Source organism: Lepidochelys olivacea, assembly GCF_965140295.1.
Source record: "Lepidochelys olivacea isolate rLepOli2 genome assembly, chromosome: 22".
In the NCBI taxonomy this organism is placed as follows: Eukaryota; Metazoa; Chordata; order Testudines; family Cheloniidae; genus Lepidochelys; species Lepidochelys olivacea.
This window is the reverse complement of record NC_140432.1, coordinates 16,109,798-16,134,334: the sequence shown is the minus strand read 5'-3', so window position 1 is coordinate 16,134,334 and position 24,537 is coordinate 16,109,798. Positions and strand designations below refer to the sequence as shown.

Below are 24,537 nucleotides of genomic sequence, written 5' to 3'. Positions count from 1 at the left end.
GACCCTGGGTCTGTGTTGCAACAGATTAGCATATCTGGCTCAACAAGACAGGGTTCCAGAGGCCCAAACTGGCAGAGAAAATGGGCTCAGAGGTAGTCTCAACACATCAGGTGACAGTCCCAAGGGGATCTCTGTGACCGAACCCGTCACACTTCCTATCTTTCCTATGCAGTGGGATAGTTTCCTCTTGTGCCCTTAATAATGTCTCTTTGAAAAACTGCCAACTGTCTTCAATTGTTTTTCCCCTTAGACTTGCTTCCCATGGGATTTTACCTACCAGCTCTCTGAGTTTGCTAAAGTTTGCCTTCTTGAAATCCATTGTCTTTATTTTGCTGTTCTCCCTCCTACCATTCCTTAGAATCATGAACTCTACCGTTTCATGATCACTTTCACCCAAGCTGCCTTCCATTTTCAAATTCTCAACCATTTCCTCCCTATTTGTCATAATCAAATCTAGAACAGCCTCCCCCCTAGTAGCTTTCTCCACCTTCTGAAATAAAAAAAATTGTCTCCAATACATTCCAAGAACTTGTTGGATAATCTGTGCTCTGCAGTGTTATTTTCTCAACAGATGTCTGAGTAGTTGAAGTCCCCCATCACCACCAAGTCCTGTGCTTTGGATGATTTTATTTGTTTAAAAAAAGCCTCATCCACCTCTTCTTCCTGGTTAGGTGGTCATTCGTAGACCCCTACCATGACATCAGCCTTGTTTTTTACCCCCTTTATCCTTTTCTACCTCTTCTGGGGTAACAAACACTTCTAAAAAATCAGCAGTCCAAAACTTTCACCCCATCTCTTTCCCCTTTGAGAACCTGTCAGTATCCTCCCCTTATTGAACTCCAATGAAAACACACGGTGGTGGTCAGACAGAGAAGCTCTCATGCTCCCTCTTCTATGAGCTCCAGGCCTGGGGCCTTAAACAATGAAGCAGATGTCAGAGCCATCATCAGATTATCCTTGCTTTACTTCCCTTCCACGATGAGGAAAAGACCCTACCTTTATACAGCTTCCTTGGTCTTAGGTCTACAGGTCCCCTGTAATATAACCATCACAAGGCCCGGTTTCTTGGTTTAAATCAGGAACAGGGTGCAGCTAAAACTTAAATTGTTCTTGAAGGGAGAGCTCTCCCAGACCTGAAGAAGAGCTTTGTGTAAGCTTGAAAGCTTGTATCTCACACAAACAGAAGTTGGTCCAAAGAAAGATACTACTTCATTCACCTTGTCTGTCTAATATCCTGGGACCAACATGACTACAACAACACTGCATGCAGTTCTCCCAGTGACAGCGATAAAGGCAGATTTCTTTCTATTAGTTATGTTCCTTGACTTTACTCTTTACAGAAATAAAATGAGAGAGAGCATCCAATGTAACCAGAGAGCTCAAGTTCCATTGCTCCCTCTTCTTTTTAAACGAGTGAAGGAAAGTGGATGGGAGAGAAGAAGAGACAATTAAATGCAATATGTTACTGTAAAAAGGAGAGAACCTAGTAACTAATTACATTGTTTAAGCCCGCTCAATGCATCTCTTAAGTGGTAGAGCAAATACCTCCTATGGGACCACCCCACTCTATTCCACTGTGGAGCTGATAATTCAGACCTGTTCTTAACCCAGTTGTTGCTCTAGTATAACTATTTCAGTTAGAGTGTGTGTGTGTGTGTGTGTTTTTAACCAAAATAGTTAAATTAGGGACAACCTCTAACACAGACACAGTTGTATTAATATAAAAACACTGTATACTGGTGTAGCTTATTCCCCTACCTTTGTGGATATGACTTTACTAATATAAAACACCATTATACTGCTTTCTGCAACCATATTAGAGGAGGTAGGACCTCTTTAACTATAGTGGTACAATTAAAACAGTAGAACTTGTGTGTGTAGACAAGCCCTAAGGCAACTGAAGGATGAAGTGTGTCTGTAAGGTAGTGATGTGAGTGAAACCTAAACAAAGATGATTTCTGCTATATTCTTATTACATTTCTGGGAATTATTGTTCAAAAATAATTTGTAATTATAATTACCTTATTCTCTGCATAACAAACTGAGTGAGATGTCAGCATGTTTGTAATGGCTTATGGTTAATAGGGCAGTTCAAGAAGATTGGTCTAGTTTCCTGTATAAAAGGTTAATTAGGGTTGTTAAAGAAAGAAGAGAACTTGTTCACATAGCTCCAGGTAGGGTAAAACCCTCTCCTAGAAGCTCATATGCAGACCTGTCTCTGAGTCATGTTCACATACATTATTACTTTCCATGTAAATTTTTTTTTCCAGATAATGTTTACAAGAGCCTGCCTCTTGTAAAGGGGACCAATTAATGCTAGATGCTGCTCTGTTTGCATTGCACAAGTTCACTGAGGGAATATTTAGGAGAAGCTTACATATATCAAAAGCTGACCAATTTAAGAGCTTGATTGTGACATTATGCACAGCCCTGAGCCAAGGATGGTGTATAAGTTGCATCACTAAAGAGTAGCACTGGAAGGCATAATGACTCTGAGAATCACAATCCCTCCCACCCCCTCACTTCTCCTACCCTTAGGATGGAAGTTATCTGTTATTGGCCTTTGGCAGCAGTAAATTACTGTTCCTTCCCCTTCTCTGGCTCAGCTGTGCTGGCCATGGCGTTGGGGGAGGTAGAGTCAACATTCCATGTACTCACTGCCCACCTATTCTGAAAAAGAGGTAAGAAGGTGCATAGCCCCCTTTATTTCTGTGTGTTGGACCCAATGTCAGGTTAGCTCATGTAGAGGTGTAAAGGGAGTTCTTACTGGGTATATAGTCCTAGTCAAAATCTGCCTTGTAAAAACCCCAACATACTTTGTGATGAATTCATTATGGATGCATAATTGTCATTACAATACACAGTACATTGTTTTGCCATTGAGTTTCTGTGCTAAAGTGCATCTGATAATATTAGCAAACTAGGGAGAAATTCTTCTCAGTATAACCGTTCATATACATGGCAAGTGAAAATCCAACATCAGACATATTGCATGGTTTATGTAAATATACTTAAGATGGACTTTAACTGTGTTTGTGTATTTTATTATAGGCGACAACATGTCTGGCTGAGAATTCTAAGAATTGCAGGGTTCCAGAGAAGCTGATTATCTGGCATTTGATCATGGCGGAAATGCCTTTATGGGTGAGTAATGATTCCAGCGAAATGGAAAGGTCACATTACCTGTGACTCAAACACGTACACCTGCAGGCATTAGAAAATGATTCCTCAGCGGTTGCCAAAGTACTCACAAAGTCCTTAGCATGCATGGGTCTAATTACTGTTCATCTCAAGATCTGAGTTTTCTAGTGTCTTACCAGCATGTGAGCAAAATAATTCATAGCCAGGTATTTCTTGCTTGATTAAAATGGGACTTCACCACAGACTGTAGGAAGGTATAAAAATATGTTTATGCCCTCACTTCTAGTAAAGTATTACATAAAGGCCTGAGAGATCTGTACAGGAGGCATAACCTCAGCCCTTGTGATGTAATAGGTAGAAATAAACAAGATAAGTTAGGGGAGCTGTGGCAGATTTAACTCTCAGTTTCCATGTAATTGTGTATTTAATGCAGTTTAAAAACTCTGGTTTAGTCGCACTCTTTTAATGCTCCAAAAATGTGTGTGGTTTGTTAAGGTCAGGTTGTAAACTGCTTACTCCCAGTGGTGTCCAGTTACTCATGTGAGTAACCAGTGAGTGGAAGGACTCACACTCAGGCCATTAATGAGCAGCAGTGGGAACTGGCTGGTTCCATAAAATAAACATATTCATAACGAATGGCACCTAAAATTCAAAACCTGCCACTAAACTTTGTATTAATTGATGCGGCATACTTTCCTGTACTTAGATCTCTGTCACTGGTGAATATTTGAGTGAGGTCATACAGTAACCAGGAGGCAATGGCATTTTGGTTCCTATTCTTTGCTCTCGTCACGTGAAATGTGGTGGTTATTTTGGATACCTCATTGCACTCCAGCTTTCAGAAATTAAAGCTCCTTGGAGACTTACGGGATCATCACATCTGGATCTAAATGACAAACAAAGGCATAAAGAGAGGCTGGATTTGACCCCCCCAAAACAGACTCCTCCTCACTATGACAGTGCAGCAAGGCCTAGAGCAATGCCAAAGGGCCTTCCTGGTAGAGAAATTGGACAACATTTTCACAGAGAGATGATATCTCAGACATCACATCCCAAATGCCTGACTCAGAAGATGAGCTCCAGAGAACAGCCATTGAAATAAAGGAGAGAAATGGGGAAATGTCTGCCCCCAAAGATGACAATGAGGAGAAATTGTATGACTTGGAAACCAGGGCAAGAAGAAATAATCTTCATATTTCAGGCATCACAGAGAGTTTAGAAGGTAAAAACACCCTCACTTTTCTTCAGCGACTTCTCCCAGATCTCTTCCAGATAGACCCACTGCTGCCCGCTGCCTGCTTTGAGGTAGAGCTCAGCAAGTGGGTTTAAAAAAAAAAAGGCAGGAAAATGTTCAGCCCAAGGCTGTGGTACATAAACTGCTAGTAACAAAGGCAACTAGTTCACATTGGTGTGTTGAATCCTATTGCCTAGTCACAAAGACCAGGATCTCAGACCTGAATTGATGCATTTAGAACTGAATCTTGCAGGCCCTTGAGTGCCATGGAACCAAGCTGTGCAGTGATTCTCTCCTCAGGAGTGCTTGGAGGAGAGCTTGTGGGAGATTTAGGAGGAAGGGGGGAATGGCCAGTGAGTCTATGAACTGTGTAGAAGCACTGTATCACAACACTGTGTGTGTGGGTTTGTGGTAGGGTACGTCATATCGTAGCCACTCCTACAAGCTAAGGGACTTGCTCTCTGTTCTGGGTGGAAGAGCCTTTCCTCCCAACATTTGCATGGTTCCCCCACTCAAAGATCTCAGCTTTATTCAGGAAATTAGAATTTGCTAGTCAGGAAACTGTTTTTTAAAAAAATCATAATATTGGCTTTTGCTTTGCGGTTGATTATGTAGGATATGGTATTTTTCAACTGAAGTTGGTTGCATCAGGGAGATGCTGTTTGTTTTGGCACTGGTCACTTGTCATATGGTGCTTTGTACACCAGCTGTTCTGTATACACTATAATGCATGGTCTCCAGGACATATTCCTTGGGATGAAAGGAGAAATGGATCTGGATTCTCTGCTGAGAACAGTCACCCTTTCACTGTGCTGGTATTACAAGAGGGCCAGAAAGCTGCCAGATCTCCCCAATGGGGCATTCCCCAGAAGGCATAGAACTGGGATAGCCAGGTTCTACACCACCATGCCTACAGCCCTTGGCATAGCATGTGGGAAAGGGGTCTGCCAGAGCACAGTTCCTGGGTGGACAGTTCTGTGGTGGGGGGCAGAAGCAGCCACTGTAGATTAAAGCAGCTCTCAGGCTGCTTTCCACTTGGCTGCAACTGGTGTAAAACTGATTATAAAATCAGGGAACTACAGGTGGCTTCTTTGTTGCTGAACAGAACTGCATGCTGCTGAGTATGTGGGTCAGAATCTCTTCTCTGACATTTCTTGGTTCCACTTACCATATTGCGTCTTCCATCATGCTGAACCTAACACCTGGAATAATGTCTCTCTTGTTTGCCAAGCACCCTCTCACTCCTCCGTGAAATCCCTCCAGTCTTCTCATCCTCCGTAATCCCCTCAGCCACCCCCTCCTGAACCATTACCCCATAACTTATGAGTATTTGTCTAGTAGTCATAGATAGACTGCAAGCTGTTTGGGGAACCAAGAATATGCTTATCTCTTTTTTGCAAGGTATTATGAAAACAGATGGCACTATATGTATATGTTAATAATATTTTTGAAGATTACTTTTTTTTTTTGAAGATTATTTTTTGAAGATTGGCCCTGTGAGCCAAAGAAGCTATTCTGCAGATATCTGCACCCTAGCACTGCTAGGGAGGGAAGGATTGTATCTGCAAGGGTTATTACATCTGTGACTGTGTGAAGTAGCTTCACGGCTGCTCCGTGTCCTTAGAATAGGGTGACCAGATGTCCTGATTTTATAGGGACAATCCCAATATTTGGGGCTTTGTCTTATATTGGCACCTATTTTTTTTTTCCACACTTGCTATCTGATCACCCTTGGTTGGAAGGGGAGGTTTTCTTCCTCTGGGAACCCAGCAGACCTCTCTTGCCTACAGCTCCCATGGTGTGGAGGGATAGACAACCTCAGGACATTATTCTTACAGGAGAGAAACCAATATTAAATACAAAATCTCTGTGAAAGGAGACAGCCGTGAATTGACTCAAATTACTTTAGGATTTTGTAAGTCAAAGGGGATCATATTCACCCTGTCTTTTGTTTACACTGCTAGTCTTTTTGTGGTAGTCCTAGCCTCTGAATGCAAATAAGTCCAGTATGTAACAGTGCTGTTCTGTAGGTAGATAAATCCTCTGCACAGAATGCAGCAGTTCACCTGACTTTTCTTCAAGTCATAGCATGTCTGCAACAGTTACGTAATGAACATCCTCTCTCCTGATGCAAAAATTCCCCAAAAGGCATTTAAAGCATTACATCTGATCCAGGTGCTTGTTTTGTCTCTTTCTGTGCTACAGTTTGACTTTTGCATTTAAATGCCAGGCTCCTGCACTTTTTCTTTGTCTTAAAGTAATACTACATGCTGGTTGGACTTATATGGTGCTTTTATATCTTCAAAGGACTTTAGATACACAACTAATCGGTCCTCACAACAGACCTGGGTGATAAGTCAGTAAGTGATATTATCCCTATTTTATCTATGGGGAAATGAGGCAGAGAAGCAAAGTGACTTGCCTAAGGCCTCAGAGGGAGGAAGTGTTAGAGCCAGGATTAGAACTCAGAAAGTCGTGGCTCCCAGTCTTTTTGTAGCTAATGTAGAATAAGGATTTTATAGGCAAATTTGAGTAGTTCCAGAAAGGTAGGCAAATGCCACAATGGAATATGTTATATATGCACATCTGCTATTTGAGATAATTGACTATTTATTGCCCACTACTTATGCCATTTGAATGAACCCTAGTCAGAACCCCACTGCAAGTGCAAGGAATTTATAGGACTCTTTTCCAGCCAAGGATTTTCATTCTTGGAAGATAATGCCTTTCAAAAACGGAATGCCATCAAATCCAGAGGAGGCAGATGAGAGTAGGTGTCAAAATGCCTCATAAACCTTAGCGTTTAGCTAGTATTCCTCAAGATAACCCATTCAGCAAACATTTCTGCCTCTTCCTCCATTGCATGGTATTCACCCCAAAGCTAAAAAGGAAATTTAATTAAATCCAGAATATGGCAACTATGTGAGGCAGCACAGAAATCCCAGGTTAGCTTTCCATAGCTACAGGAATTGGAAGAGTCCTGCAAAGCCTACCATAAAACATCCTTAATGAACAATCTGGTCAACACTCCTGTTGGAACCTTAACTGGTGTACTTCTTGGCTTCCTGCAGTTTTAACTATGCAACCTTAATGTTGCCTGAAAATGTCGTTTCTTTGCATTTAATAGTTTGTTTTTTGCGCTGTAAATCCTGAACCTATATTGCAAACCCATCTTATTTCTTTATTACAAAGTCTTGGGAGGAGCTATTTAGTTAAGTTCGGAAAGACTATAGCACCTTTTGATGTGATCCTCTGACTCAGTAATGAATCTGTACCAAGCATAGTGTCAGGGAATTGCATTGCCAGAGGGCGTCTTTTTTCCAAAGAGATGTAAAAGAGAAATGTTGAGTTGGAACAACTGTGGTCATTAAAGATCCTATACTCAACTTCTGTATGAATCAGGGAGTTAACGTAAGTGTCCTGGCCAGATTGCAATATTGGTAATTACGTATTGCCTCCCCGAATTCCCCAGTTAAATACTGTGTTCTTCACTTCCCATCAAACTATTGTGTTCTGTGCTGGTGTTAAATATCTACCATGTTCTACACAGACAGGGTTGCATTTCAGTGGTAGAGAAAGTGAGCCCTTTATATCTCATATCTTACCCAATAGGATTGGTGTGAGGCTTTATAAATGTTTGTGAAGTGTAGAGATGATTAGATAAAAGTTATAGAAGTGCAATATATTTTTATAAAAGAGAATTCCTATTCTAAGCCTTTTCTTTCCCAGGAATGCCCCCTTTTGGCCTGAAATATTTTATGTGATTGATAGTTAAAACAGCCTCTCCCTCTATGAACTCTTGCATTAGTGAAGTCTCTGTTACCCTGATTCACAGATTAGTTTCTGATCTGAAGCTAGAAATTTTTAGACATGATTATAAAATACATTTAAGTGGGTGAGACAAGGGAGAGAAAAAAAAACCTTTTTTAAAAGAACATCTTTCCTATTTCTATATTCCAATGAGGAATGAATAAAAGGAGCACATTAAGATCAGTTTTATAGCTTGAATTTCACATAATGTAAATAAGTTATAAGAACTGCACTATTTGCAGAGTTGGTATAGGAATGTTTATAGGTTCCAAATAGATTCCTTGCAAGAGTGACTGTCTAAAAACCAAGGCTCTCTGTTCAGACCAAAGTCTGGTTTAAGAATCTCTCTCTTCACTTTTGGTAAAGGTGGTATTACCCGCTTTTTAATAATGACTACTTTAAGCAGATTGTTAGTGCATAAGATGCTCTTATTTCCAAGTTCCTAACTATCTTTTACTTTATAATGTAATGCAACACTGATACCAATAGGTAACACAGTAAATACATGGGTGTGAAATTATTAGCATTTATTGACAATGAAAAATAGTGGAACATAATTCAGTCCAAATTAGACAAAGTTCTCACTGAGTCTTCATGCAATTAAAATAAAGCCTGTAAATTATATATTTTACAATGGTTAATTCAGTTTTGAGCACAATATTTAATAAGTGATGCAAATCAATGGTTCAAGTTCTGCCCTCACATACACAGATCCCATGGAAATAAGGACAGTACTATGTTCTTATTGTACATCTTGATTCTGTACTCTTTACACTTCTATCTGTAAAGTCCACAACTGATTTGACTTCAGTACAAAGGATCACTAATACAAGTTAAAATCTCTATTATTATGCTGCCTCATTTGTACTTCTTTAGTTGTATTCCAGGATTTAAAGGCCATTGAAGTCAATGAAAGTCTTTCCGTTGACTTTGGTGGGGGCTAGATCTAGTCCTTAATTCTTATTTCTCAGTTTTATAAAGTGATACAATATTCCTGAGTTCTATCATGCATGTGGTATAAGAAAATCAAGATTTATTGTATATAGTGGTCTCTGAAACATTCACCATGATCTTTTCTTTTAAAAAACAAACTAAAATTCCAAAATATTGCAAATCCCTAGAAAAGCCTAATTCCACTGGTAGGTTCAGGTTCTCTGTCCCAAAGCCTAGAAATGACTCCTGACATCCTTCATCCAGGCGAGAGTTAAAGTGCAAACAATAGTAGAGATGGATGAAATAAAATAGAAAAGAAACCAAATTAAGGAAAATAGTTCTATTTTGGGTAAAACTCTGAAAGAAAGACCTCATTCAATATCCAACACTGAGGAGATATATGGAAATCAGGGAGTGAATATTCAACATACAATATAATAAAGAATAATTTATTTTAAATACACGCAGTTATAATTCTTATTCAGACTGTTCCTCACTCTGGGGGAAAATAAAACCTGAATATAAAAAAATCCTGATATAAGAACATTGTTTAGCTGATTAAAAGGTAAGAAGTTTAGGGCCTGATCCATCATCCATTGAAAAGTAGCTCTCAGAGCTTAATACTCAAAAATATTCAATGAGAGGAATGAGACACTTTATTAAAAACAAAATGCAAAGACATAATTCACATTGGGGGAAAATAGATCACATTTGTAAGTACTTGTTACCTGTAACCCTGATTGTACAAGTTTACACATGAATAAAATTTCTCCCATTTATTTCAAAGAGAGAGGGATATATGAATTGATTGCTGTGGATCAATCCTTTTATGAGTTATATATTGCTCCATATGAAGCAAACAAGGAAGTTTCATAGAAACCAGCTAATTCACAATCAGCGTTTACAATAAAGTGAGACTAAATCTGGAGACAGGTATTGAGGTTTTCTGGAAGTAGTTACTAAGTCTCTAAAATTTCCTAACAGATCCCCAATTATTCTGTGATAACAGTGTTGATTTTTTTTAAATTGAAAGTTACTTGGTATAAAGATGACACTGAATATTGTGAATACATATAGAAGAAAATTTTCTCCTGTTGATCATACAACTTAATAGTTCCAGACTACTTACATATAAAGTCTTCTCCTGTTATAAACTCTGATTGTATCTTTAAAAAAACTTGCCCGTAGTTGAAAACACGTGGTCAGTTGCAGGAATTTTTTTCAGTGCGTGCCTTAAAAATCTGTGATAACACCATCCTTGGAGTTCTCATTGACTTTACATGCCATTGCAGGTGTGTAGCATCTCTGAAAATTAAACTCATATGGTAGGGAATAATCTTGTACTGGCATTTAGGGGGTTGGACTCCGGAGATCTATGGTCAACATTTTCAAAATTAGGCACCTATACTGTAAGGCTCAATTTTCAGAGTTCTGAGCTCCCACAACTTGAACTGGCTTCCCAGGGAGCTGTGAGTGCTCAGCACTTTTGAAAACTAGACCTCTCTAATTTCAGTTAGTCCAATTCTGGGCTCTCCGAGGGTGTTTCATCAGCAGCTCAAGTTTTAACAAATTCAAAAGACTTTTACAGTCTGTTTTCTGGCTGTTCCTCAACAACAGCTGCGGAGCATGAGGTGGGGATAATGAACCTACTGGCACATCCCTAGAAGGCAAACAAACAGATAAACAAAGCATTCAGTTCAATAGTAGCTGTCTTGTTTTATTTATTCTACATTATTTTTCTACTTGTCTCTGCAGGCAAAGGTGATTTCAGTGAAGTGCAGAACTCTGGGTCTGATCCAAAGTCTTTTGAAATCAGTAGGCATTTTTCTCCTTGACTACATTGGCTCTGGATCAAGCCATATGATGCTAACATATACCTACTCAAGTTCCAGGAAGGTGGGTGGGCGCAAGCCTGCCCACAGCTGAAGGCCCCTTCCCCAGCCTAAGTGGAGAAACCATGAAACCCAGGGTTCAGCTAAATTCAGGGGACAGCAAATGATCAAACAGGAATGAGGGATACAGAGCGGTAAGTAAGGATCCTGGGGCGGGGGGGGGGAGGGTGGAAGACTATTCTACAGGTGAGCATTGGGTTGCCAACTTTCTAATTGCACAAAACGAAACACCCATGCCTTGCTTCTGCCCTGCCCTTCCCTGAGGCCCCGCCCCACCGCTTCTCTGATGCCCCGGCCCCACTCATTCCAGCCCCCCTCCCTCTGTCGCTTGCTCTCCCCCACCCTCACTTACTTTCACTGGGTTGGGGCAGAGGGTTGGGGTGAGGGCTGCAGTTGGGGGTATGGGCTCTGGGGTGGGGCCAGGGATGACAGGTTTGGGGTGCAGGAGAGGGTCTGGGCTGGGGCTGAGGGGTTTGGAGTGTGGGAGGGGGTGAGGGGTGTGGGCTCAGAGAGGGAATTTGGGTGTGGGACGGGGCTCAGAGCTGGGGTAGGAGGTTGGGGTGAGGGAGTAGGTGTGGGGTGTGGGCCCGGATGGGGGGCTCAGGTCTGGGGTAGGGGGTTGGGATGTGGGAGGGGGTGTGGGCTCTGGGAGGGAGTTTGGGTGTGGGAGGGGGTTCCAATCTGGGGCAGGAGGTTCAGGCTCCAGCCGGGCAGCGCTTACCTCAGGTGGCTCCCGGTCAGTGGTGCAGCAGGGCTAAGGCAGGCTCCCTGCCTGCCCTGGCTCTGCACTGCTCCTGGAAGCAGCCACCATGTCCTGCCCCTAGGTGGAGGCACAGCCAGGCAGCTCTGCACGTTGTGTGGCTGCCACGCCCACAGGCACTACCCCCACAGCTCCCATTGGCCACGGTTCCCGGCCAATGGGAGCTGCGGTGCTGGCGCTGAGGGCGGGGGCAGCACACAGAGCTTCCCTGATTGCTCCAGCACCTAGGAGCCGGACATGCCGGCCGCTTCCAGGAGCCACGCAGAGCCAGAGCAGGCAAGGAGCCTGCCTTAGCCATGGTGAACCACCCACTGGACTTCTAATGGCCCAGCCAGTGGTGCTGACCGGAGCCGCTAGGGTCCCTTTTCAACTGGGCATTCCTGTTGAAAACCAGACACCTGGCAACCCTAGGTGAGCAGCTTCTACACTATAGCTATTCAGTTAGGATGCCCTTAACTATGCAGCACAGTTGCCTTCATCAAAATTTTACCTTTAACAACATGGCCAAAGACATTTGAAGATGAAGAGGAAAGAAGCTCAGACATTTCTTGTAAATATGGAAGGTTCCCTCCACTCAGTACGTTCGGCAAGCCACAGTCCTGTACAAATGAAGCATCCAAAACAGTCAAGCATTTTCACTCATCCCCATGAACTCATTTCCTCACTATGGATACATTCAGGTCCTGACATGCAGGGGCCAGATTCCTTACTCTACTGTAATCCCAAAGGGACAGAAGATGGCAAGTTCAGCAGTCTCTTAATTTAGTGATAAAGGAGTCCATTAAAATCTGGGTTGAAATTATTTTTATTGCCCCCACCTCGTTTATTTCCTAAGGAACACAAATATTAAGGAGGCACGTTTACTGTTGTACATACGCATACAATGAATAATCACATGTATTGGCTTCACATTATTATTATGTTAATTGTCTTGCTAGCTTTCCAGGAATCTTTGCAGACAAGAGGCTCTTATGAGGCATATTCAGTCAATGAAATGGTGACAAAGGGACTGAGAGGAATTCAGAATTATTATTATTATTAATTAAGTTCTGATGGTTTGTTGCTCTGCCCTTGGCAAGATACAGACAGATTTAGGGTGAAATTCTGGCCCTACTGAAGTCAATGGCAAAACTCCTATTGGCTTCAGTGGGGTGGGATTTCACCATTGGACCCAGTTCTGCAGACAGTTAAGCACCTGAGTTAGTGTTTGCAGGGTTGGAGCCTTGGTTTCCATCCCAAGGCACTTACAACCTAAGAGTCAGGCAAAAATTTTACAAGATGCACTAAGACCCAGAAGATAAATTCAAATATTTTCTATTTTTGTAGCGTGGGTTTTGGGTGGTGCTGATATTTCATCGACAGGGGTTAGAATAAATATTAACAAAATAACACCTTGTCTGTATTAAGCTCTTATAGATAACTGTTTGTTATGGCAGCTTATGGGGACATGAAAGTCAGCAGGAAAGAATTATCCTGGTGCAGCTTCCCTGTGCTGGCCCCCTCAAAAGCCTCAGTGTAGCGTGTGGGCAAGGAGTGGGGATGGAGACTCTGCTGCAGCCAGTGCTGCAACCCATTGGCAGTCCTGCTGGGGAGGGGGAATGCTGTAAATTCGAGTAGCCCCTACAACAACCCAGAATAGGGAGGGTACAAAGGTATATTAAAGCCACCATAGTGCCCCTCCCCCTGAATTGTACCTTTTTTTGGTTGGGCCCCCTAGATGCACAGCCCGAACCTCAGCCATTGTGTTTGTAGACATTTATAGCTTAACCTATGGTGTTTTCTTTGTTGGATATTAACTCTATATATCCTGTGCAATTATCTTTTCACCAAATTAACAGAATTACCTCCTGAAGAAAGTCCTCCCTTTTGGGGCCATGATATTGTGGGAAACACGTCATCTCCTTATTTTCCTGGATTTTTACAAAGTGAGTGGCAGTTTGACATGATTTTGGTTTCTATGAAAAAAAGAATCTAAAATTAAGGGAGGAAAATGAAAGCTACCCACCCACCCACAAAAACAAGCAAACAAGTCATTTACCCAGATATTGACACTCACCTGCAGCCCAGGGTTTGCTCCCATTTGTAATAAACAATTAATTCCCTCAAGAATTTGATCTTTGCGCATTTGCAGAAACTTTCGCGTGTCAGTGTGGTTGAGGATTTTTTGAGACTCCCTCACTAATGCAGTGTGAGCAAGAACTGCACAGTGCAATGGTGTTAAACCTGGACAGGAAGAACCACAATGACATCAGTCACTTGCTAGGGACTAAATCCAAATGCTTGGGTATTTTGGCTTTAACAAAAACACCAACAATTAGATAATGTTCAGCTCAAGCTTTCTTCCCAGGCTTAGCTATTCCCAGGGGTCTTCTGCTCAGCCCTCACCCTGGAGTTTCTCCCTATAGAGAACCACTTCTACCTTTTTTATATCCCAGTGGCATGGCAAAGCACCAGCCTCAGTGAGCTGGAGGAGATCAGCCCTTCCCAGCAGGATCAATACAATGGGGTTGCCAACTTGATATTTCCTACCTAATTTCTGGGGTTTAAAATTACTTAGGTTAGAGTTTGGAGCCTTGGAGGAGTCTGCAGTAAGCTTCACTGTAGTTCAAATTGCATCTCTTACCGCAATGGTCAGTTCGATCCACTTCCACATGCATGCCGCCTTCTTTACATTTGTTCAGAACCTGAAAGGAGGATGATGCAGAGATTGTAAATATTGATTGTGGCCTCTGGGCACTGCCACAGTACAATAAAACAATAAAAATAGTGACACCAGTTCATCTCCGCTGGGATGGTTTCTCATATCTGTAGAGACGTCTCACATTTTGCGTGGCAGAATATGCATGTGTCTCCTGCAAAATGCAGGCAGAAAAATCCAGTGCATATGATAGTGTAATTATAACTGTATCTCTAATTAAAGCTCTACTTACATCCAAAACTCTTAAGTACCCATTCTCTGCACACAGATGGAGTGGTGTTTTCCCAAAACTGTCCTGTTCATTGACATTGGCTCCCAGAGAAATCAAATCATTGACCATCAGGTGCTGGTTCTTTTCAGCAGCTAGATGTAATGCCGTCTAATAAGAAGAGAGGGGGGGAGAGAGACTTTACAGTGGAAAAAAATGAAAAGTCTTTAACCAGCATGGATTAGCAGCTAGGGGGAAACATTGGGAGTCAAGACTTCTAGGGTCTATTCCTGGCTCTGGGAAGGAAGTGTGGTCTACTGGTGGAGGGGAGTGGTGTCAGGACTCCTGGGTTCTATTCCTAGCTGTGCCACTGACTTGCTGTGTGATTTTGTGCAAATCATTTCACTTCCCTATACCGCAGTTTCCCCATCTGTAAAATGTCAGTAGTAATACCTGGCTGACTGGGGTGTTAGGAGTTTAAAATCAATGTTTGGAAAATGCTTAGGGATCCTTTAATATGTTAGAGAAGTGCCCGATTTTCTTTTCCAGTTAGTGTCATACCCGTTTGGTTGCATCCTTCTCATCAATTTTGTTTAGAGATGCCAATCTCTGTGCAAGTGCATAAGCCCGTGCTCTCCTTCCTTGAATGACAGCCTTGTGCAGGAGCCTGGAATAGGTCAGGGTTTGTAATGCATTAGAACATTCAGCAAATGTGAGCAAGGTTTCTCAAATAACCGCAGGGATGGTATCTTAAAGCAAAAGGAACAATTTTTTTCAGTGTGTAAAATAAGGCATCAGAAACTTTGGGGACAGTTTGGTATTTCAGTCATTTATTCTTTACTCTCTATTAACTGAGGGGGTGAAGGTAGACACACACACTTTATAGATCTGTAGGCTGAGATCACTCCACATACCAGGGGCTAGCTGCATCCCTCCATTTCACCCCACAAGCTCCCTGTGCACCTGTCTCCCATCCCTCTATTTCAGAGACACAATCCCCCAACCTCTACCCTGCCAGGGGTTGTGTGTGCACCCCATTTCCCCATCCTCCCTTACCAGGGTTCTCTTTAGGGTTGCCAAGTGTGGTTGGACATATTCCTGGAAGTTTCATCACATGACATCTTTAATGAAAGATTAATCTTTAATTTCTGGAGACTCCAGGACAATCCTGGAGAATTGGCAACCCTTGTTCTCTGGTATGGGACAGGTGGAGAAATGTAGAAACCCTCCTGTCCAAAACCAAAACATAACTCCTAACTCCAGCTGCAAAACAATGTTTCTCTTTTTAGGTGAAATTCACCCCTCTGCAGAAGCAAGCTGGGAATCTCACCCCTAGCTCGCTGTGTAGACTTAGTCTTTGTGTAGAACAAATAGATCCTAGTACATGCATATGGTTATTGCCATATCCAGCCTGGCATTTGCACCTTTTGTGGACACAGTTAAAGATTACCAATGAGAATTTGGCCCTTTAGGTCCCACGTGAACAGGAATTGATGAATATTTTAATTTCTTGGTCACAGGACATTTTGTGCATCTGTTCAGGGGGGATGTAAAAAAAGGAGTGCAGAAGATGTTAGAGATTTAACAGTGGGTGGCTTATTGTAAGTAATGGTAATGCAATTATAGTAATAAAGGTAAACAGCAATTTCTATAATTTTATTGCTGTATTCAGGAGCACTCTTCGGCATAGCACGTGGTCCACTTACTACATTTTGTTTCCTGTAATGTTGCAATCCTGTAAAATGAGATTGTGTTTGGATCCCCTTGATTGTGTTTTAAAGACAATCAAGAAGTCTCATCCCTGCTGAGACTAGGCCAGTTTTAAGAAAGGTGGCATCTGTTTTACATCAGCTTCCTTAAACTGGTTGAGCTGTGAAGGAAATCAAGTGGTTGGGGTTTTTTGGGGGGCGGAGGGGGGGGAAGACTTGTTTGTTTGCGTAAACAAATATTTGCTCTTTAAGCACACTTTATTCTACTGAAATAGGATCAATATCCTTGTTGTCTTCGAGTCAGTTCCAGAGAAGCCGCTCCCAATTCTTTGGAAGTCTGCTGCCTGCACACTACATCAAAACTTACATACATTGCTAATCTCCTCACCCATTTTTATTGCCAGCTACTAAAAAAAGTAATTATTCATAGACTGTTTGCAGCCTGGTAAACAATGTTAAGGAGTCGTATTGTTGCAAATCAGTTTCTCGGGAGCATAAAGGAATTGTTTCAGAACAGGTGCCTTTGATTACATTTTCTTCTAGCTGCTCACAGTTCAGTCCTTGGCCTTGTTTACACCGGGATGCTGTCCTGATTTCAGTTGTCAGTAGCCAGAAAGTGGGCTAACTACACCTGTGCAAACCTCTAGTGTGGACAGGCAAAGTTACTATCGGCACCGATAGAACTTGGCACTACCTAAAACCAGGTCCAACTGCATTGATGCAAATTACAGTTTGCACTGCCCTCACTGAGGCTTTGTCTATGCTACAAGTAATACTGCGGGACAGCTGCAGCTACACTTGCTCTAGCATCAGATGGTGTTTTTCCACAGCTGCGGTACATCTACCCTCTCAAGAGGCAAGAGTGGTGTCTATACCGGGGCTTAGTTTGGCTCAACTATATCTCCTAAGGGAGTGAATTTTTCACATCCTGAGCAACAAAGCTAGGTCAACCTAAGTTTTAGGTGTTGACCAAACCTAAAGGTTTCCACAACACCAGTGGCTGGAATTGGATCCACTCCCCATTGTCGATAAGATTTCAGAAAAGAGAAAGCAATATATTATATATATATATATATATATATATATATATATAACAGTCACAGACCTGTTCCCATTTTCATCAGATGCAAGCAACTTGTCCACTGGGATATTTCTCAGGAGACTCTCCTCCCAGTATAGTTGGAACTGGAAGAAAGAAAGGGCAGAAAGGTCCTGCTGTTCAAAAGAAACAGAGGTTGACTTCAGATGTCCCACATAGTCCTGGGAGGTTGCATCAACTTCCAAGAACTCCTCTGAATGGTGTCCTGGTGGATTATAGCAGAAAGGTCTGTCCTGTGCAGAAGGCTCTGGGAAATGCCCCTGGGGACTGATAAATGGATCCTGCATCTGCCAGCTGTTCTGTTCCTCATTTTTACTTGGAAATGATATTTCCAGGGAGTTTGGGTGTTGCATTTTTTTATAATTGGGTAAGTAAGAATTCTCCTCTTGTCCACACAGTAGTTGGTGGCAATCAGGAAACGGGCAACACAGCTGTGATTTGGTCAGGTTCTGGCTCCTTTCCAGCAGGCTGCCAGCTGGTTGTTTGCTGCCCTTAGCTTCCCACCAAGAGGCCTGAATATCAGGGGGAAAGCTGTGCCAGCAGCAAGCTGGCATAGGGCTCAGAGACTCTAGCTTTGAGTGGCTCTTGTTCAGGTCTTCCTCCAGGACCTCAACCAAGATATCAAGGTCCTCCAAGCCTTTTAGTGCTTGCTCAGAACTTTGCTTTTTCTAAAACACCAAGAAGAAAAACAAAAATTCAGTCATCAGGTGTCCTGTTCAGCCTCAGAATGGTAACATGTGATTTGCCTGGAGAGTCAGAAATCTTGAAGCAAAAGGTGTCATACATACCTGTCTGAGCTGTTTTTCTGAATAAGGGTGAGCTTTTCTTCTTGCTATTGAAAACAAAAGAAAAACATTTGAGTTTTAAAAAAAAATGTAAGTAATATTCACTCCAATATTTCTACCCATAGGATACATGGGTGAAAAGAAGTATACGGTGAAAATGCCGGAAGCCTTGTTTATAGCACAGAGGTGGGCAAACTACGGCCTGCAGGCTGCATCCAGCCCATCAGACCTTTTAATCTGGCCCTCGAGCGCCCTCCGGGGAGCGGGGTTGGGGACTTGCCCCACTCCGATGCTCCAGCTGGGGAGCAGGGTCAGAGGCTTGCCCTACTCCATGCGTGCTGTGGCTCTGCATGCCTCCTGGAAGTAGCGGCATGTCCCCCCTCTGGCTCCTATGCATAGGGGCAGCCAGGGGGCTCTGCACACTGCCCCCGCCCTAGGTGCCGGCTCTGCAGCTCCTATTGGCTGGGAACTGCAGCCATGGGAGCTGCAGAGGTGGTGCCTGCAGATGGGGCAGCATGCAGAGCCGCCTGACTAGTGCCGGGCCTCTGCATAGGAGCCGTAGGGGGAACATGTTGCTGCTTCTGGGAGCTGCTTGAGATAAGCGCCTCCCAGAGCCTGCACCCCTGAGCCCCACCCCGTGCCCCAACCCCTGGCCCCAGCTCTGATCCTCCTTCCACCCTCCAGACCCCTCGGTCCCAGTCTGGAGCACCTTCCTGCATCCCAAGCCCCTCATCCTCAGCCCCACCTCAGAACCTGCACCTCCAGCCAGAGCCCTCAACCCCTCCCACATCCCAACCCCTTGTCCAGCCCGAAGCCCCATCCCACACCCTGAACTCCTAATTTTTGGCCCCACCCCAGAGCCTGCACCCCCAGCCAGAGCCCTCACCCCTTCCCGCACCCCAACCCCCCAATTCCTTTAGCGTTCATGGCCCACCATACAATTTCCATACCCAGATGTGGCCCTCAGGCCAAAAAAGTTTGCCCACCCCTGTTACAGCAGCATGTCTCTCAGCTTTGCAGCCCTGCTAGAACCATAAAGAATTTAAGAAACAAAGCTAATTCTGACAAGGACTGTGGAGTACATGAAGGTGCACATGTTAATGTGTACTTGTGTGAGCATAGACATACTCTGAGGGTGGATCAGTGTGTGCTTTAAGGGACGTTGAGAAAGGTCTTGCTAGATGAATGGAGGGAGCAGAAGAAGAGAAAAGCTCCATAAAACTGGCTGGATCTAAGTCTACAGAGGGTTTTTATTTGTTTGTTTTTTTAAAAGGGTACAACTTTGAAATATATAGGACCACAGCATCATCTCAGCATAGCTCTGTCAAAACAAAATAGTTTCCACGGTATGCATCCGATGAAGTGAGCTGTAGCTCACGAAAGCTCATGCTCAAATAAATTGGTTAGTCTCTAAGGTGCCACAAGTACTCCTTTTCTTTTAGTTATGCCAGTGTATACCAGCTGAGAATCTGGCCCTATATCCTTAAACAATAGGTAGCCAGTGGAAGTCTGAGAGTCTTGTGACACAATTCTTTGTGTACGTATGCTTGTGAGAGGGCATCAACCTATAGGATGAGGAGTTTGCATTCCCCCCAGGGGGTACTTTACCTGTTGTTCCAGAAGATCTTTTAGTTGTAGTTGCCCTTATTGATTGTGCTTCCTAAGGAAACAAGCAAATAAACAAAAATTAATATATTTTGAGATGGTAACATTTACTAGAAAAATTTAACTGGTGCACAGTATGTGACCTGAGCAAAATAATTCTGATACTAACAACTTCTATCTGATACTTTTTTTTGCAGAGCATGGAAACAGTGATCTCTTTTGGACGAAAAAGATCCTTGCTACCATGCTCTTGAAAAAATCTCCACTCTAATCTCTTAGTAATGTTTGAATTTGGGATATACAGCACCAGATTGCAGACTTCTATCTCTTCACGTAAAGGAGTAACTCTATTGGATGGAAGCAACACCATGCGGTATGATCTGCACAGTAGCCACAGAGAGAGAACATGTAACATACTTTGCCATCATGTTACACTTTCATATGTGGTGACTTCTCCAAACTCAAGTAGATTCTTACCTTTATGTCACTGGGGTCCATCCCTTTGGAAAGCCGGACTTTTCTCAGCAACTCCCGCACTGGCATTTTTACCCGCACGCCAACATACCGCTTCTGAGGGGGGAAAGTGCTCAGTGTAGAGTCTGGAAAAAATCAAAATAAGGTACTTGAAAAAGAAATTACCACAAAATAAATGCTACAAGCCATTGTGTGATAGGGAGAGTAGGAGGTAGTTTTGCCCTAAGAGGGTGTACATAGTTTCAGGTGATTTGTTAGTTGGGGAAAATTCCCACTTTGAACTATATGTTCTCTGGTTCTGAATTTTCAAGAATTACTCTTATTTAGTATCGATAAACATGTTCTAACTGTTCAGGGGGCTTCTCAACAAGTAAGAGACAATCAATAAAATAAAATAAAAATCTGACTGAAGAGCTTACAACCTGTGGGCATGAATGGAGAAAGAATACATGTGTAAGCAGAGTCTGAATGAGCTCTCCTCTGCCTTCTGTGGATGAACTGGGGGGAAAGATCTTAGGAGCAGACTATATTGGCACAGACCAGGGATCGGCAACCTTTGGCCCATGGCCCGCCAGTGGAAGCCACTGGTGGGCCAGGCCGGTTTGTTTACCTGCAGCATCTGCAGGTTCAGCTGATCGCTGCTCCTACTGGCCACGGTTCACTGTCTCAGGCCAATGGGGGCGGTGGGAAGCGGCACGGGCCAAGGGATGTGCTGGTTGCCCTTCCTGCAGCCCCCATTGGCCTGGGACGGCAAACCATGGCCAGTGGGAGCTCCGATCGGCTGAACCTGCGGATGCTACAGGTAAGCAAACCATCCCGGCCCACCAGAGGCTTTCCCTGGCAGGCCGCGGGCCAAAGGTTGCCAATCCCTGGCATAGACCAATCTAATTTGTCTAGGTGATCAGCAGACAGACTTGCTTTGACAAAGTGATTAGTTTTGGCTGCTTCAGATTAAAGTTCACTTTAATCTTGAATACAGGGAAAATGAAACGTTATTGTCCTTACTGTATGTCTAAAGGGCAGCAGAACTGCCCTAACTGAGGGATCACCCTCATCTGAACCTCATGTCCTGAGCCATGGGGAGTGATGTGAAAATGAGTGGGAACAAGTGTTCCTCTTCGCTGATGGGGTGGACCTGTTTAAAGAGTCTAAGATACCATTTAACCCTTCTCCTCCAGTGTTGAAAGGCAGAGCAGACCAGATGCAATTGAGAATCCTCGGTTCTGCTCAGCAATCGCTAAAGCTGAAGTCACTGATGAGCAGCCTTGGGAGGTTGAACCTTAGACCTGGTGTGGGTACAACGCTGCAGTGAAAAACAATGTAGAGGATGCAGCAGCAAGCTCCCCACTACCCAGTGAAATCACTAAGTCCTGAAATCTCTAAGAACTGGGCTACGTGGCGGGATCTCTGAGCACAGCATCGTCGCGGCCTAGGTTCAGGAGGACCCTCATATGTCAAGACTCACTGCGTGGGCTGCTGACAGCTGACAGTTTGATAGAGGTGATGCTCGCTGGGGCAGTGGGGAGCCGCTGTAGCTCCTAGAGCACCTCTTTGTGCTCTAACGCAAAAGAGGAGACGCGATTAGGATTAAACACCAAGACCATGGTGGCCTAGAATGACAGGGATGTATGTGAGGCGGGTGATCAGATCCTGTGGTGATAGGAGTAATATATAGATAAATATAACCTGAGGGTTGCACTGCTAAGTTTACCCTATGGACTAGATTTTCAGCTGGACCCAATAATCACTGCTCTACCCTGGCTGGTTATTGCTTACAGCTGAGAATAGCCAGAATTCAGTAAGCTCTGACTATGCCCCTTTCTGCCCTTGACATGCTACCATATCAGAGGCTACAGGGGATGGGGAGTGACCTGGGAATTGGCTACATGAACTACAGACTCAGGTCACGTGGTCCTGTTTTTGCTCCCTGTTTAGGAGTTTGAAATATTTTCAGCAGGAGAATAATGGATACCATGTAACAAAAATTACACTTATGATAGGAGCTTTGGGATGAATTGTCATTTTTGCTAAAACTTGTGAATCCTTTGGAATTTCTGAATGCTTAGCAGGTGACAGAATACCTATGAATAATATGACCTCACAAGTCAGTTGTTTACTATTCAAACAGCTCTAGAAGTGGGACTAATACCTGCATCTGGCAGATATTTTAAGGCTTAATTAATTACTTTTGTGAAGCACTTTGACACCCTGGATGAAAGTACTATCAAAGTGCAAAGTTGTTGTTAATTTTATTGTTCTCTTTCAAGCTATTAAATAATAAAAATGCTGGATGATGCATCAATTTACCTGTCCAGGTGCAGTCTTGAAGCTGAAGCATTTAATAAAGGCAATAATTTATTATACATATTTGTATACAATTCTATAATTATTCGCCAAGTCATATATTACTATTACACGCAGAACCCAACATAATTAAGAAAATAAATGAGCAGCAAAATGTTACAGGTAAACAAATCATGGAATATTACTACAACAATCTGCAAGACATTGAAGAACTTTTGCCTTTAGGAATAAACCACATCAAAATAAAAAATAAGCTAACTACATAAACTGATCATCTCCATTTGACATTATTACTGCACATACCTAAAATGCACTGTTCTTACAACAACTTACTGTATTGCTTTGCAAAGAAATGCAGTATTGTCGTACATAATAGTTGAAAGTATGTGAAAAAATTTTAATCTTACCAGTAAGAGCAGACATCTCCTGGGATTTTACTGGGGGAGTATGACAGATCTTGGGACTCACAGCATTAAATTCTGTTAATCCAGAAGCTGGCAAAGATGGGCTCTGTTGAGAATAACTTCTGGGGCTGGCAGTTTCCCCAGGCAAAGGAGATCCTTGGCCCGTGCTATAACCACCAATTTCACTTTCACTGATGTTTTGATTGGTGAGAACTTCAGGACTCATTCTGATTTTTTGCAGCATTTCCAGCATACATGTGAAAAAAAAATGCTTACTTGATTTTAAGGAAATATGTAAATCCAAGTTTTACATTGAGACGTTGATAATAACACAGTCGGTTATTCCCCAGTGCAATTAGCCACTGCTAGCTGAATCCAATTTCCCTATTCTCTTTAAAAGGAAGATATAGAATAAAATCAGTCTTCAAATCCCAGCAGCCGGTGGAAACTACTTTTGAGTATTGCATGGTTCATTACCTCTCTACCTCCTTTATAGTCAGGCATGGTTTGAAAGACGTCACAGCATGACAATACCACACCCTCTTTCTAACAATCTATTGTAGCAGCTGAAGACGAAGTGACTTTTCCTAAGAAGTGCTCAGTGGGATTGAGCAGGAAGAGGTGAAAATACAAAACTGAAAAATATGTTTTTTCCAAACATAAAAAAGAAAAAAATAAACAATGACTGGTTGATTTTAAAAGAATATGGGAGGGAAAAATGGTTTCCTGGGAATTCAGTTAATTTGCTCAAAGGATTAAACTCTGCAAAGAAGAATAAATAAATCTGGCCCTAAATTGAAACAATTTTATTAACACTTTTTATTTATATTTTTTTCTAAAGTTACATAAAAAAGCAGCCTTACATGTGTGACATTTAATCCTGAAAAAAGGAGCAAACGCTGACACCCCCTTGCTCCCACAAATCCCTTGGAGGAGGGGGGAAACCACAAAGAAACTCTACCCACTCAGAGTTTTGATTCCATAAAGAGAGAAGTGCCAGAGAGTCTATGAAGTCCACTAGGGACTTTGCTATTGCTATTGATTTTACATTGAAGGTGGTCAGATACTGTGACGATGGCTGGTGGTACAAAACCCTGAGATAAACAGATATTCTTTTGAAAGTAACTTTTTTTTTTCATAAGCAGTAGCATGCTGTCATGGTTGATCTATGAAAATAAAATGTTACATGTGGCTAATAACATTCCTCAAGTTTTTGACAGAACAGTCAAGTGCAGGAACTAAAATCCATCTTTATTTCTCCAGGGAAGATATTTGAAGATGTATATCTATCTCCAATACTGCAAGTGCAGACCAAGGGGTGAAATGTAGAACAAGCTCATCAAGCCTCAGTAGCTGTTAAACATTCTAGCATGAGTTTCCACAGATAACGGTGAGGAAAGACCAAACTGAACATATGATGCTAAATTGTTTACTTGTGCTTTAGCCAATCAGAAATCAGTCCCTACAACTCAATTATTTGG

General features: G+C 42.6%; 2 protein-coding genes across 2 annotated transcripts in view; one reads left to right on the top strand and one right to left on the bottom strand.

The window, feature by feature from the left end:
* The window catches only part of POU2AF1 (POU class 2 homeobox associating factor 1), a gene marked incomplete at its 3' end in the record, with an annotated part of 115,408 nt that overhangs the window by 12,370 nt on the left and 78,501 nt on the right, over window positions 1-24,537 (top strand). Inside the window, exon 2 of the mRNA XM_084612067.1 lies at window positions 3,052-3,144. Coding sequence (XP_084468193.1) covers window positions 3,141-3,144 — 4 coding nt within the window. The 5' untranslated portion in view covers window positions 3,052-3,140. The remainder of the gene's footprint in view (window positions 1-3,051; window positions 3,145-24,537) is intronic.
* On the bottom strand, window positions 10,765-23,282 carry LOC311511229 (uncharacterized protein; the record flags this gene model as incomplete). Its single annotated transcript, XM_084611645.1, has 12 exons — window positions 10,765-10,778; window positions 12,261-12,369; window positions 13,615-13,725; window positions 13,827-13,993; window positions 14,394-14,454; window positions 14,701-14,847; window positions 15,238-15,343; window positions 17,491-18,152; window positions 18,273-18,316; window positions 19,878-19,929; window positions 20,352-20,473; window positions 23,060-23,282. The coding sequence occupies 12 exons, from the start codon at window positions 23,280-23,282 to the stop codon at window positions 10,765-10,767; spliced, it is 1,818 nt and encodes a 605-aa protein (XP_084467771.1).